The following is a 15,218-nucleotide window of genomic DNA, read 5'->3' on the forward strand; positions in this document are numbered from 1 at the left end:
AAATGAGAACGTGTTCTCAGTCAACTTACCTGGTAAATAAAATAAATATAGTTCAGAGCCCTGATGGGTTGCTTCAAACCTTCCTTGAAGTGACTAACTACTGAGGTGACATGACCTTATTTGTGCTACTGTAGTACTTTCACCTACCGGGAATAATCAGTGAGAATTTACTACAAGGAAGGGAAGAATAAAGGGTGCTTTTCTAAAGTATTGGAACAAGGCATTCGATTCCAGACACATCACATTTCACCAATCAAAAAACATTCTAGAATCTTCCAGAAGAAAACCCAATTTCTACTAATACTGTACTGTAGTAGTGCTATGATCAAAACTGCAGTATGCAAGCCTAGGGGTTTGCAGTTTTGGTATTTTATTATGCTTTTATCCCAACAACTTAGAACAGGTTAAAATGCATTAAAACTGAAATTCATTGTATGGGATATTCAAGGAGGAAACATACAGTAGTGAGAACTTGCTTTCCATTTTAGAAAGCTATGACTGTTCAGAGATGCAATACTATTTCTTCTCAGTAGTAATTTCCCAAAAGTCACGTTCTTGAAACCAAACAAAATGTTGCGCACAACAAAACACAAAAGTGCAAATAAATAATCCTAAAATCAGATGCATACACTCAGTTCTCTCCGTGAGATATTCTTTAGTTGGCTGTACAGTGGTTGACCTGCTTGTTTATGTTCTTAATATGAATACCTCTATGTACACATCTCTCTCTCCTTCGGCATGGAAGTCTGTAACGCCACGGTTGAGTGTAAAAAAAACAACAACAAAAAAAACGTTTAAATATAAAATGTGTCCCCATCTTGTGGCAGGAAGTAAAATCGTAGTCCATTCCGGTTCAAGCGCACTCTCAGTTCTTCTGTGGATACTATTATCCCTCAGCCTGTGCTCATCATCCTCTTCCTCCAGTTTCATTTTAGTCTTCACTCCTTCCCTTTAACAGAAGCATCGCAACAGGAACGGTGCCAGCGTCCACTCCAGTTCACACACTCATGGGGAGGAATGATTTGTGTTCAAAGTTCACAATAAAAAGGGGGGTAAAATAAACGTTTTGTGTTTATTGCAGGGTTTGGAACCAAAATTATTTTCCAATCGTTTCGTTCTGAACAGAACCATTATTGTTTTCCTTCTGAAATGGTTCAAACACCAAAACAGTACTGGTTTATATCGTTGCTTTCTGTTCCTTTTTAAACATCTTAAATATATTTATAATTTGCTCAACATTAAATTACTAATCAGTGCGGATACAGCAGCTTGCTGTGGAGCGGGTTACCGATTTAATCTGCACAGGAAGGTCGTTAAGAGCTAATTGTATTTCGTCATAACAGCATGGTTTAATCATAATTAAAGACAAACATACACACTGTGCTGCCAGTCACAGTGTAGGGTGTGAGATGCAACTGACATTTTGAGGGTGAGGAGAGAGCGAGAATGGAGGAAGCTTGCCTTGAAGTGCTGGGCAACTTTTTATGACATGGATTATCTGAATTAGGCCCACAGAATTATACCTACGGAGGAGAGGCTTCTATGGAGGAACCTTTAATGTCTTTGAACTTCCGCGTTGGTTTAACATTAGACCAGAGCAAACGTTAGCTCACTAGCTAACAAGCTTGTGTGTACAGAGCAGCATTATAATTAAAAACACATCTTTCCTTTTTGTAGTTAATACAACCAATGCGAAACATGATAACTATAGTATCCTTCACTAGCAGTGAAAAACACACTTGTTACGTCGTCAGTAGGATACAGTAACCTATGCTTCAGAGGGGAGGGGCAGGTAGCCTACACACACATGCACACCCACTAGCAAAGATTTCCAGCTGGCAGGCAGACGTGAGGGCTTTGTATTGGCGCTTTGTTGCAATTTTTGTGGGACTGGAAAAAAATGCCTGGAACGTGAAAGAACGTTATTAACCGGTTCCCATCTTTTTAAAAAAACGGTTCTGTTCCGGAACTGTATAGATCACTTTTGTTTTCGATTCGGGTTCTGTTCCTCAAATAATTTCTTTATTTTCCGGTTTTCAGTTGTGTTCCCTGAACCGGTTTATTGTTTCACCTCCAGAGTAGAGTCATCTCCCCAGCAGCTTCTCCCAGAGGGCCTAGCAGAGCACTGAGAAAGGTGGCCCTCCTGACTCTCCTGAGCCAGTGGTAGAGTGGGGGTCTGCCTGGGGTTGGGATGAGGTGTTGGTTGTTGCAGGAGGTGTTATTGAGGTTTGATGGTGATGGAGGTCTAGGAGTTGTTGGCAGCGTTCTCGTTACTGGGGGAGTTGGAGGAGGATGAGGAGGAGGAAGAAGGGGAGAAGTTCATTCCTGATAGTCCCGGGGGGTCCGTAGCTGTGTTCTGTCCACTGAGGCTCTTTCTGCACACTGGACATGTGTCGTGCTGAGGGAGGAAGAGTAGGACACAGACAAAAGAGGTTCAGCTTACATCTGCTTCAATGAGAACAAATACATGCACACCACTACATTTAAATGAATGAAAATGTGGTGTAAACGCAGCCCACATACCTGTTCCAGCCATGGTACTATACAGTCATTGTGAAACAGGTGATTGCACGGAAGTTGCCTGACAGTCTCCCCGACACTGTAGTCTTCTTTGCACACAGGACATTCTAAACTGGAACCTAGAATTAAAGAGAACCAATTTTGTGAAGTATTCCTTTAATATGACCATTGACCTCTGGGGTTGCTTGATGACTTGTTGACTCACCCACATGTTCCTCTGTGATCTGGATGGTGGGCAGGGTCTTTATCCTCTCTCTGTCAGCAGGAGGAGGACCAGTGTTCTCAAACTGATTCAATAACTACAGGGCAGAGAGTGAAAGTTGTATTATTAGGATGTGGAAATGTCACCAGAATTTGATGTCATTGCATGTAATTGAATCCCTTGTGAAGTGTAGAGGATTTGGGTATACCTGGGTAATGATAGCATCAAGTCCATTGGCACCCCAAGCATAGTCCATTGGATTTGAGTGTAGCATGCCCCTATCAAGAATATTCCAAGAAATTACTAGAAACTCAAAGCAACTAGTATGTTCACAGACACAACATAGAGTACGAGGGTATTTATATAATAACACATACCATGGTCCCATCCCAATGTTTGGTGCCATGGCTGTGGGTGCTATGATTCCATTTACTAGCTGCTGGATGATTCTGCAGAGGGACAATGAGAAACATCTTAGTCATTTCCTGAATTCCTTCCTTAAGGAAACTGAACCATGTCACTACACAAGCAAGCATCATTCCTTTCTCATCGCCTCTCAAAAGGGCAAGCAAGCTGTAAAGTGTTCCATACCCCTCTAAAGTGGGTACTCCCTCGTGTCTCTGTCCCTGTCGCCGTGGGATGTGTCGTCCCCGTGGTTGCCGGGCACTGTACCGTTGCCGTGATGCCATCTCCCGTTCCCGCCGGTTCTCCGTCTCGCGGTTGTCTTCCGTCGGCATCCCCGCTCGGAGGTCGAAATTCTCGTCAAAGATCCCCAGAGAAAACTGTCCGTATCCGGGCGGAAATGTAAACATGTGCTGGTGGTCCATAATCTGAGGGAGGAGGACCAAGGGAAAAACATACGGTCACTACCTTGTAGTCCAACCAAGCTGCATAAATTCATGAGGAACACATGTTGAGTTGAGGAACATATCAGTTCTGTGTCACTAACCTCGAAAGTCGGACGGTTCTGATCGCTGGTGGAGGCAATGGATGTGGACTCATTTTCAGTGCTGGAAAGAAATATCAGAAGTGAGAGGTTCTCATCTTATCTTCAACTATGAACCAATGTGGGAACACAGACAGTACTGTTAATGTAGAATTGCTGCTGAAAGTGTTTCGAGCTCTGATAGACAAGCAGATAATACTGTACCTTCTTTCCTCTGATAGCTCTTCAATGAAGCCAGATTCACACTGCGGACAGGTGTAGTCCTGCAGGAAGGCAGAGATAAATCGTATTTATAACATAATCATAAACTCTCATCAGTCAGTCTCATACACTTTCATGTTTTTATTTGATCTAAAGCAAAACAAAACATGCCTCTGGAGGCTATGTAAGTTCCTGGGGAATTAAGATAGTTAGCTAACTTCAACCAGATGTGGCTTGAAAAAAAAAAAAATGTAATTAAAAGTTGGCCATTGAACTCACACTTTGATCATTTTAACAATAACTGATGATCTATTCAATGACCCATTGCTAATGGGAGATATTTGATCTCTCTCGGATTCTAAAAGAAGCTACCTTTGGAGGGGCTAGGGACCAATGTCCCTGTTTATCTGGCAAGCTGTCAGAATCATGAACAGATAGACTGACAGACACGCTGTCACTGGAAGAGCATTTACTGGTTAGCTTTTTCATTTAGCTAATTTAGCTAGCGCCTCAACTAATCCAACAAGTCACGGAGGCATGATCTCGAAACATCCTAACAGACAAACTACACGCTATTTTGGTACCTGGCTAGATTATAAATTAAGCCAGCTGTCAAATGACAAAAACACACCTGTCAACGTGAACGTTCTAGCTACAACGTTTAGCCTCAGCTAGCTGTATCGCTTCAGTCAGGCAATCGTGAATGAAATAACGTAAACCCCACTTAGCTGGCCATGGTTTTCTTTTCTAAACGACAAAACCTCTTTGGAACGCTTACCGGGAGACGAGGGTTGATCTCTGCTGAACATTGGTGACAAAAAAAACGACTGGGCCGTAGGGGAGCTTCAGCCATCTTCTGATTCTTTACCAGACAACCGAGACGGAACGTGTAAGGGTAGCGACAACGGACATAACTCGCTGTTCTCGGGTTCGATTTGCAAGACGGACCGGAAGCGGAAACGAGTTTAGCAACAGCTAGCTCATAACAGCAAATACAGATCTAGCTAGCTGAAGCTATGGAGTCCGGAGATACAGGTAAAACTTCGCAATAATGTTAAATATTTTAAATGACAGACCTGTATATAGCTAGTTACATGTATTCCAATATTGCTAAACTATTGCCCCATCAAATCCGGTTCTTGTAGCTAGCTACCACCGCCCATCAACAGGATTTGTTGATGATGCATCAAAACTCAAACACATTTGTTGCCACAATCAGCATCAACTGCATATGTGAGATTCGTGACGGAATTGGTTGTAGTTTGGTAACTATTTCTTACTATAGTAATACCCGAGTTGATGCCCCCCGAGCTAGTTAACTAGCTAATCCGTTTTTACCAACCCAGGCCTACTTCTCTTGTCTCTGGCAACAAGCACATTTGTGACTTTACTAAAATACTCTCAAAGAGCAATTAAAGCGATCCCATCTTGTGACTAACATTATTGGTAACAGTACACACAGACAACAAGTGTTCCAAACTCATCCGCTGACTGTCTCTTTTATTCCCACTGCAGGGAGAGGAGGCTGGAACAACAAGTTCCGGCCACCCCAGAAGAACAGGATGAGTGTGAACATTCTCCGTCAGGAGGAGCTGATCGCCCAGAAGAAGCGCGAGATTGAGGCTAAGATGGCAGAGCAAGCCAAGACCAAGAGCCTTCAGACTCCCAACAGGCCACTGCCACCAAGGTACAGCAGACCTGGGTTTCTGAAACACTACAAATAGGTCTACCTCTATACTTAATCGGTCCACTTGACTGGTTGACTGCAGCCATTCATTTTGACTTCTTATCCCCACAGTTTACCCAGTTTACAGGGACCGTCTTCGAACAATAACAAGTATGTGAATGACGGAAGTTTCTTACAGCAGTTTATGAAGCTGCAGAAGGACAAACCCTGCCCTGACTCTGGTGAGATAGGTAGCTCTTTTGCCTTAATGGGTTTCAATAGAAAATGTGTTAGGGCTTTATTTTGATGGTACAGAAATTATGAAATAAAACAATAACACAGTAATAATTTGAATGACTTGTTTCTTCTGGATTCATTAAACAATTAAGGAAACACTGCAGTGAGTCTTAACCCAATTCTGTACCTTCTCCAGGCTCCACCAAAGCCCCATCTTCATCCATCCCCAGTCCATCGTCTGGAGTGTCTCAGCCCCAGAAGAAGAGCATTCTCATCGGCAAGCGTCCCGGTCTAGGCATCAGCAGCATGCTGAACCAGTTTAAGAACTACTCCCAGTCAAAGAAGACCCCGCTTCGCCCCCAAAGGCCTAGCATATTCAGCTCCCCAGATGATGATGATGAGGAGGAGGAGGAAGTTGATGATTTAAGCTTCCTAGAGATCAAAGGTAATCAATGATCTGGTTTTAGATATAGCCTGGGTGCTGGTCGGATTCTGTACTAGGCTACTTGTTGTCATTTCACCCATGTCATTGACTGTGTATTCTAGTGGCAGAGTAGCTGCTTGCCTGAGAATAATGCTTTTGCATAGCCTTCTACAGTAAAGGTAAGGTACTCATAGTCCTCTTAAAGTTTCTCCCCCAGAGGACCCAGACACACGACTTATCCTGGACAAGATGGCAGCCTTTGTGGCTGAGGGAGGGCCTGAGCTAGAGAGGAAGGCCAAGGAGAACTACACGGACAACCCTGTTTTCTCGTAAGTCTGTATGGCTGAACAAACAGTATGCCCAATTTATATTATGTGTTGTATGTAATGTGGCCTATTTTTGTCCTGATATAAAGATCTTTTCCACTTTACAGATTCTTGTATGATAAGAACAGCCGGGACTATCTTTATTACCGAAAGAGAGTTGCTGAACTCCGAAAGGATAACCCAAAACCTGAGACGCCGTCACATTCTAATGGTAAGATTACCTATATCGGTTTCTCTCTCTCATATGCTTGGTCTCAGCTCCAAAGACTGCAGATGAAAATAACACCATTCAATCTATCTTTATACATGTGAATGATATATCCATACAGTTGAAGTCGGAAGTTTACATACACTTAGGTTGGAGTCATTAAAACTCGTTTTTCAACCACTCCACAAATTTCTTGTTAACAAACTATAGTTTTGGCTAGTCGGTTAGGACATCTACTTCGTGCATGTAATAAGTCATTTTTCCAACAATTGTTTACAGACAGATTATTTTACTTATAATTCCAGTGGGTCAGAAGTTTACATACACTAACTTGACTGTGCCTTTAAACAGCTTGGAAAATTCCAGAAAATTATGTCATGGCTTTAGAAGCATCTGATAGACTAATTGAGTATTACTCTTATTCTGACATTTCACATTCTTAAAATAAAGTGGTGATCTTAACTGACCTAAGACAGGGAAGACTGACCTAAGACATTTTTATGAGGATTAAATGCCAGGAATTGTGAAAAACTGAGTTTACATACATCTTAGCCAAATACATTTAAACTTCTGACTTCAACTGTGTGTGTATGTATATATACATATATATATATATATACACAGTGATTTCAGAAAGTATTCAGACCCCTTGACTTTTCCCACATTTTGTTACATTGCAGCCTTATTCTAAAATTGATTAAATAAAACATTTCTCATCAATCTACACACAATACCCCATAATGACAAAGTGAAAACACAATTACTTACTGAAAACTACTAAGTCCTTCACGACAGACAGCATTTACCATGCCCACTGTTCATGGTGTTATTTATTCAAAAAATATAAGATCAGGCCTATATTTTAATATCAAATCCATACAATCCACTTCCCCAATCACCACCATGTCCCCCTGCTCCTCCTCCCTCTTCTTATCCCCTACTGGCTGTAGACTGGTGTGTGAGGGCCAGTTGAGTACAGTACGGTAGTAGTGTGAGTTGAGCCCCAGTACTGATAGGCTGCTTAAAGTCTCCCCCCCAGTGGACGAGGAGACCCAGAGGGTGGCCGAGAAGCTGGCCAGTTTTGTTGCCGACGGCGGCCCCGAGGTGGAAGCCATCGCCGCCCAGCAAAACAAAGACAACCCTGCCTTCAGGTTAGTGACAGTCTCAGATATTGTAATGAGTGTTTTAATGCATTGATCCAATTGCATTTTTATTGACCCCCAAGAAGAAATTGATTTGTCGTAGGTTTTTAATAATGTATGCAATACTAACATGTAAAGTGGACGAAATACCGTTAAAGATGGCTTATTTCTTGTTCCTCTTCTCAGTTTTCTTTATGATCTCCAAAGCCCCGCCCATCACTTCTACAAAGAGAAGGTGGAGGAGTACCGCCAGGCCAAAAATGACCAGAGCCCCCCAATCAAGCAGGAGCCCGGAGTGGGGCTCACGAGGCCGGCTGCTCCTCCCCTGACCTATCCTCCCCCACCTTCTCACTACCCCAACCTGCTGGGACAGGTGAAGCTCGAGCCGGGTCTGGAGATAAAAGAGGAAGTAGCGGGGCCCCCCATGGTTAAGAGGAAGAGGAAGAGCCGCTGGGGGTCAGAGGACGACAAGGTGGATCTGTCGCTGCCACCCATCATCATCCCCAAGGAGGAAGAGCCAGAGCCCAGCCCGTGTCTTTCTGGTACACCCACACACACCCATAGTACACAGCCTCTCTTGTATCACACACAGAAATCAAATCAAATGTAATTGGTCGCTTACACATATTTTGCCGATGTTATCGCGGGTGTAACGAAATGCTTATGTTCCTAGCTCCAACAGTGCAGTAATACCTAACAACACAAAACGATACACGCAAATCAAGAAATATTATAACGGAGAGACAGTTGTTTTAGTATATCTTGGACTAAAAACGGTATGTCTATCCTTGATCCTGTGTTGTGTCCATCCATGCGGGGTGTGTGTTTCAGTTCATGAACTGAGAGATCTGGGCTATAAGAAGGGAAAGCCTATGGGCCTGGTTGGGGTAACAGAGCTCTCAGATGACCAGAAGAAACAGCTCAAAGAGCAACAGGAGGTACTGCATGACCGACAGACAGAGCACAATACACAATGGCAGCATATTGTACTTTCACTGTTTGAATTGTTGGGGACTTGGCAGTGTTAATCATTTTAGTATTTTGGGCATGCCTTGGTTTGGGAGTGCCCAGCATACTTCAAACCTAGCCTCTAACAAGGCCAGATGGCTGAGAACGGACGCAACTGAGCCCATCTTGAAATCCGTCTCTGAAACCTTGACTGAGGTGTGTGTCCGGCCTGCACATGCATGTGTTCTCATCCCAGATGCAGGAGATGTTTGACATGATCATGAAGCATAAGCGTGCAATGGCAGAGATGCAGGTGATGTGGGAGAAGGCGGTGAGGGACCACTCCCACGAGTACGACAGTGATGAGGAAGTGGACCAGCAGGCTGGCACCTGGGAGCACCGCCTACGGCACATGGAGATGGAGAAAACGCGTGGTAAGATTCATGAAGACAATGGCCGTGTTCGAGATCATCAAAACCGCGATGTATCATTGGTAAATTCTGACTGACTGATCTGTAAATAATATTGAGTAGTTATTTATGATACAAGGTGATTTGTAGCTCAGTCAGTCTCAACTTTAAAGTCAGCTGCAATGTCAAATGTGCCCAATGTGTTTATGTTAAAAAGTGAAAGGACTTAAGGCCTTTTGAATGTGGGATTTGATTCTTGAAAATATCAGTTTATTACTACGAGAAGTTTTGTTTAATCAATGACTTTCAGAACATTTTGTGTCAACAATTCATTAATGAACTCTGAGAGATACTTTTTCATATTAACCTGGGCCTCGTTCAATCTGAATGTTCAAAACGTTGTGTCCTGCTGAACGCGCCCCTGATGTAATTTGGTGTTGGTGTTGACGTAAATGGCTGCTTGTCTTTTCCTCCAGAGTGGGCGGAGTCGCTGACTGACATGGGAAAGGGGAAGCACTTCATTGGTGACTTCCTACCTCCGGAGGAGCTGGAGAAGTTCATGGAGACCTTCAAGGCACTCAAGGTCAGTTCCAAATCTTCTCCCCAACTTTTCTCTTTGCCACTTAACCCTTGACCCCTTCGTTGCCTAGCCTCAGCCAAAAATGAATTACCGGGGAACCACCATTTGGGGAACACATACTGTATTCACATGATCTCATGTTCTTGCATTGGGTTTTGTGGTGTTCTGCAGGAAGGCCGCAATCCAGACTACTCGGAGTATAAGGATTTTAAGCTAACGGTGGAGAACCTCGGTTTTCAGATGCTCATGAAGATGGGCTGGAAGGAGGGCGATGGTCTTGGCTCTGACGGACAGGGCATCAAGGCCCCTGTCCACAGGTGTGGAACTGTCGAATTCACAGACACATACACTGCTCAAAAAAATAAAGGGAACACTTAAACAACACAATGTAACTCCAAGTCAATCACACTTCTGTGAAATCAAACTGTCCACTTAGGAAGCAACACTGATTGACAATACATTTCACATGCTGTTGTGCAAATGGAATAGACAAAAGGTGGAAATTATAGGCAATTAGCAAGACACCCCCAAAAAAGGAGTGATTCTACAGGTGGTGATCACAGACCACTTCTCAGTTCCTATGCTTCCTGGCTGATGTTTTGGTCACTTTTGAATGCTGGCGGTGCTCTCACTCTAGTGGTAGCATGAGACGGAGTCTACAACCCACACAAGTGGCTCAGGTGGTGCAGTTCATCCAGGATGGCACATCAATGCGAGCTGTGGCAAAAAGGGTTTGCTGTGTCTGTCAGTAGTGTCCAGAGCATGGAGGCGCTACCAGGAGACAGGCCAGTACATCAGGAGACGTGGAGGAGGCCGTAGGAGGGCAACAACCCAGCAGCAGGACCGCTACCTCCGCCTTTGTGCAAGGAGGTGCACTGCCAGCGCCCTGCAAAATGACCTCCAGCAGGCCACAAATGTGCATGTGTCTGCTCAAACGGTCAGAAACAGACTCCATGAGGGTGGTATGAGGGCCTGACGTCCACAGGTGGGGGTTGTGCTTACAGCCCAACACCGTGCAGGACGTTTGGCATTTGCCAGAGAACACCAAGATTGGCAAATTCGCCACTGGCGCCCTGTGCTCTTCACAGATGAAAGCAGGTTCACACTGAGCACATGAGCACATGTGACAGAGTCTGGAGACGCCGTGGAGAACGTTCTGCTGCCTGCAACATCCTCCAGCATGACCGGTTTGGCGATGGGTCCGTCATGGTGTGGGGTGGCATTTCTTTGTGGAGCCGCACAGCCCTCCATGTGCTCGCCAAAGGTAGCCTGACTGCCATTAGGTACCAAGATGAGATCCTCAGACCCCTTGTGAGACCATATGCTGACACATCAATCAAGTTTATTTTATATAGCCCTTCGTACATCAGCTAATATCTCGAAGTGCTGTACAGAAACCCAGCCTAAAACCCCAAACAGCTAGTAATGCAGGTGTAAAAGCACGGTGTCTAGGAAAAACTCCCTAGAAAGGCCAAAACCTAGGAAGAAACCTAGAGAGGAACCAGGCTATGAGGGGTGGCCAGTCCTCTTCTGGCTGTGCCGGGTGGAGATTATAACAGAACTATGCCAAGATGTTCAAAAATGTTCATAAGTGACAAGCATGGTCAAATAATAATCATGAATAATTTTCAGTGCCGATCATTAAGAGTTGAAAAACAACAGGTCTGGGACAGGTGGCGGTTCCATAACCGCAGGCAGAACAGTTGAAACTGGAATAGCAGCAAGGCCAGGCGGACTGGGGACAGCAAGGAGTCACCACGCCCGGTAGTCCCGACGTATGGTCCCAGGGCTCAGGTCCTCCAAGAGAAAGAAAGAGAGAAGGAGAAAATTAGAGAGAGCTAAGATTTTCAAAATGTTCATAAATGACAAGCATGGTCAAATAATAACCAGGAATAAATCTCAGTTGGCTTTTCATAGCCAATCATTAAGAGTTGAAAACAGCAGGTCTGGGACAGGTAGGGGTTCCGTAACCGCAGGCAGAACAGTTGAAACTGGAATAGCAGCAAGGCCAGGCGGACTGGGGACAGCAAGGAGTCATCATGCCCGGTAGTCCTGACGTATGGTCCTAGGGCTCAGGTTCTCAGAGAGAGAGAAAGAAAGAGAGAACGAGAGAATTAGAGAGAGCATACTTAAATTCACACAGGACACTGGATAAGACAGGAGAAGTACTCCAGGTATAACCAACTGACCCTAGCCCCCCGACACAAACTACTGCAGCATAAATACTGGAGGCTGAGACAGGAGCGGTCAGGAGACACATGCACATTTGTGGCCTGCTGGAGGTCATTTTGCAGCGCTCTGGCAGTGCACCTCCTTGCACAAAGGCGGAGGTAGCGGTCCTGCTGCTGGGTTGTTGCCCTCCTACAGCCTCCTCCACGTCTCCTGATGTACTGGCCTGTCTCCTGGTAGCGCCTCCATGCTCTGGACACTACGCTGACAGACACAGCAAACCTTTCTGCCACAGCTCGCATTGATGTGCCATCCTGGATGAACTGCACTACCTGAGCCACTTGTGTGGGTTGTAGACTCCGTCTCATGCTACCACTAGAGTGAGAGCACCGCCAGCATTCAAAAGTGACCAAAACATCAGTCAGGAAGCATAGGAACTGAGAAGTGGTCTGTGGTCACCACCTGCAGAATCACTCCTTTTTTGGGGGTGTCTTGCTAATTGCCTATAATTTCCACCTTTTGTCTATTCCATTTGCACAACAGCATGTGAAATGTATTGTCAATCAGTGTTGCTTCCTAAGTGGACAGTTTGATTTCACAGAAGTGTGATTGACTTGGAGTTACATTGTGTTGTTTAAGTGTTCCCTTTATTTTTTTGAGCAGTGTAGTATACACACTTGGACTCAGGCATAGTCACACGAAGACATGTAAAAACTGGACATGAACACGCACACTATTGGCTGATACAAGGTCTTCTACACAGTTTCTACACACCTAACCAGCTGCTGTGGTTTGGTTTTCTCCAGGGGAATCACGGCTATTGACGGGGCAGGGTTTGGTGTGGACCGGCCCGCTGAGCTCTCAGGACAGGATGATGAGTATGACGCTTTCAGAAAGAGGATGATGCTAGCCTACCGCTTCAGGCCTAACCCACTGGTAATTACTACATAATATGCAAGCTGTTCTGTTCAGATGACCTGGCATCGGTAAGAGGTTTTGGTAACACGTCTTCTCTCTGTTTTCAGAACAATCCAAGGAGACCATACTACTGATGAAGAGGCTTGAACTTGGCCGACTTTGTCAAATTTACTGTTTTAAACCACCAACAGTGGCAACATGGCCCAGTTATGCCTTTCACTTTGTTGTGGGAACAAACTGTAGGACACTCAAGTTATAGTAATCTCCTCTAGATTGTGTGGAATTTTATAGTCGTTGATAAATTGTTTAGGTTGGAGAATAAGAGGGACGGATTTGTCGGATTTAAGTTGTCTAAGACTCAGTTGATGTTCTTACGCAACTGCAGAATCAAACTATCATATTTGATCAATCGGATGGCTAGGGTATAATTGTGATGGCTTATCTGATTTTACAGTCACGATTCAAAACACAGAACGACCTATAAACACTACCTGTCCTCTCTGTATTGTGACGTCTGTCTTTTTGTTTGGATTTTAATTTCTTCACATTTTCAAGATGCTACTTGACATTGACCGTAACCAAAATACATAATTTGACTGGTAATAAATGGCTTTGTAGTTAGTTCTTTCTGTACATGGCTTTGCTATGGTTGTTTGATCACCCTTCAAAGATTTGAACACAGTGTTAACACATCGTAAATGTATTATTTACATTGGAAATTCAAGCAACGAATGTAAAATGCTTCACTGCGAACAATAAAAATATTCAATTGTCTTGAATGTGTAGTATTGGAGTATGCTTGTAGCTGATCATTGCCCTCTGACTTATGGAAACCAATTTTACACTGAACAAAAATATAACAGCAACATGTAAAGTGTTGCTCCCATTCTTCATGAGCTGGTGTAAAAAATCCCAGAAATGTTCCATATTCACATAAATCTTATTTCTCTCATGTTTTGCGCACACATTTGTTTACATCCCTGTAATTGAGCATTTCTCCTATGACAAGATAATCCATCCACCTGACAGATGTGGCATATCAAGAAGCTGATTAAACGGCATGATCAGGTGCATCTTGTGCTGGGGACAAAAGGCCACTTTAAAATGTACAGTTTTGTCACACTACACAATGCCACAGATGTCTGAAGTTTTGAGGGGGAGTGCAATTGGCATGCGGACTGCAGGAATGTCCACCAGAGCTGTTGCCAGAGAATGTAATGTTAATTTCTCTACCATAAACTACCTCCAATGTCATTTTAGAGAATTTGGCAGTACGTCCAAACGGCCTCACAACCGCAGACCACGTGTGACCACGCCAGCCCAGGGGTGCTGAGGAGTATTTCTGTCTGTAATAAAGCCCTTTTGTGGGGAAAAACGTATTCTGATTTGCTGGGCCTGGCTTCCTAGTGGGTGGGCCTATGCCCTCCAAGGGTCACCCATGACTGCACCCATGCCCAGGCATGTGAAATCGATAGATTAGGGCCTAATGAATTTATTTCAATTGACTAATTTCTTTGAATGACCTGTAAAACTCAGTAAAATCTTTGGAATTGTTACATGTTGAGTTTATATTTTTGTTCAGTATATATTTTTTTCAATTCTGACAAACTACAATTCCACAGTTTAGATCAAATAATGATATTTATCTACCATATAAAGTGAAAGTCCATTACACAGTATGTGTAAAATACTACTTCTATTAGTGAAAATGTTTATTTCACTGAGCAAGTAGCATGTTTGTTATTGCAAATAGCACATTATTGTACGGCATTGCAAGGGTAATAGTTGAAATTAGTGTTGTATAATGTGTACTAGAGGTACACCTGGGGCACGTTCAGCAATAGGCAACATTTTGGAACTTTCAGGTAGAAATATGCTTTGTAGAACAAACATGCCTCTGATGTAGAATAAGGAATCGCATCGGCTCTTCGTGCCATTTCTATCTCCAAAATTTGGCTACTGAACGTGGCCCTGATGCCCATCTTCTTCTGGGGGTTGAAGAGTTCGTAACCCTGATAAGGTCTCCTCGTAGTCATACCCAATACATACACGTATGGGAGGGGGTATCCTAACCCCTCCATTATCACCCCCAGGGTTTGACAGCCACGGCAGTCATTTAATGAGGGCAACAGATCTCTGAAATCAGAGCTTCAGTTTGCCATTCCCTGGGAGTTAACACCAGTTAAATATAACACAGATCGGCCAGCTAAGCAAAAGAGACCCCCTGGAGCGCAACATCAGCCAATGGCAACACAAGTGTTGGCCTCTGAAGCTGAGGTAGCTGGATACTTGTGTAGTGGGGCAGGGTTGGCCAGTATGCA

General features: G+C 44.0%; 2 protein-coding genes across 2 annotated transcripts; one reads left to right on the top strand and one right to left on the bottom strand.

Moving 5' to 3' along the window:
- Positions 1–349: 349 nt before the first annotated feature.
- Positions 350–4,729, bottom strand: LOC129824353 (E3 ubiquitin-protein ligase RNF126-like). The gene is made up of 9 exons (XM_055883942.1): positions 4,648–4,729; positions 3,873–3,931; positions 3,672–3,732; positions 3,314–3,552; positions 3,100–3,171; positions 2,931–3,000; positions 2,726–2,819; positions 2,524–2,639; positions 350–2,398 (listed from the first exon to the last, which is right to left on the bottom strand). Exons 1-9 carry the CDS (start codon positions 4,720–4,722, stop codon positions 2,246–2,248), a joined length of 939 nt encoding a protein of 312 aa, XP_055739917.1. The 5' UTR covers positions 4,723–4,729; the 3' UTR covers positions 350–2,245.
- An 83-nt stretch (positions 4,730–4,812) lies between these two features.
- On the top strand, positions 4,813–13,676 carry LOC129824352 (SURP and G-patch domain-containing protein 1-like). The gene is made up of 14 exons (XM_055883941.1): positions 4,813–4,904; positions 5,385–5,556; positions 5,668–5,777; positions 5,969–6,217; positions 6,402–6,525; positions 6,630–6,733; positions 7,758–7,881; positions 8,059–8,414; positions 8,704–8,810; positions 9,077–9,254; positions 9,707–9,813; positions 9,982–10,127; positions 12,786–12,915; positions 13,005–13,676. The coding sequence occupies exons 1-14, from the start codon at positions 4,886–4,888 to the stop codon at positions 13,029–13,031; spliced, it is 1,953 nt and encodes a 650-aa protein (XP_055739916.1). The 5' UTR covers positions 4,813–4,885; the 3' UTR covers positions 13,032–13,676.
- The last annotated feature ends 1,542 nt before the right edge of the window (positions 13,677–15,218 follow it).

This window comes from Salvelinus fontinalis, chromosome 26 (assembly GCF_029448725.1).
Source record: "Salvelinus fontinalis isolate EN_2023a chromosome 26, ASM2944872v1, whole genome shotgun sequence".
Lineage (NCBI taxonomy): Eukaryota > Metazoa > Chordata > Actinopteri > Salmoniformes > Salmonidae > Salvelinus > Salvelinus fontinalis.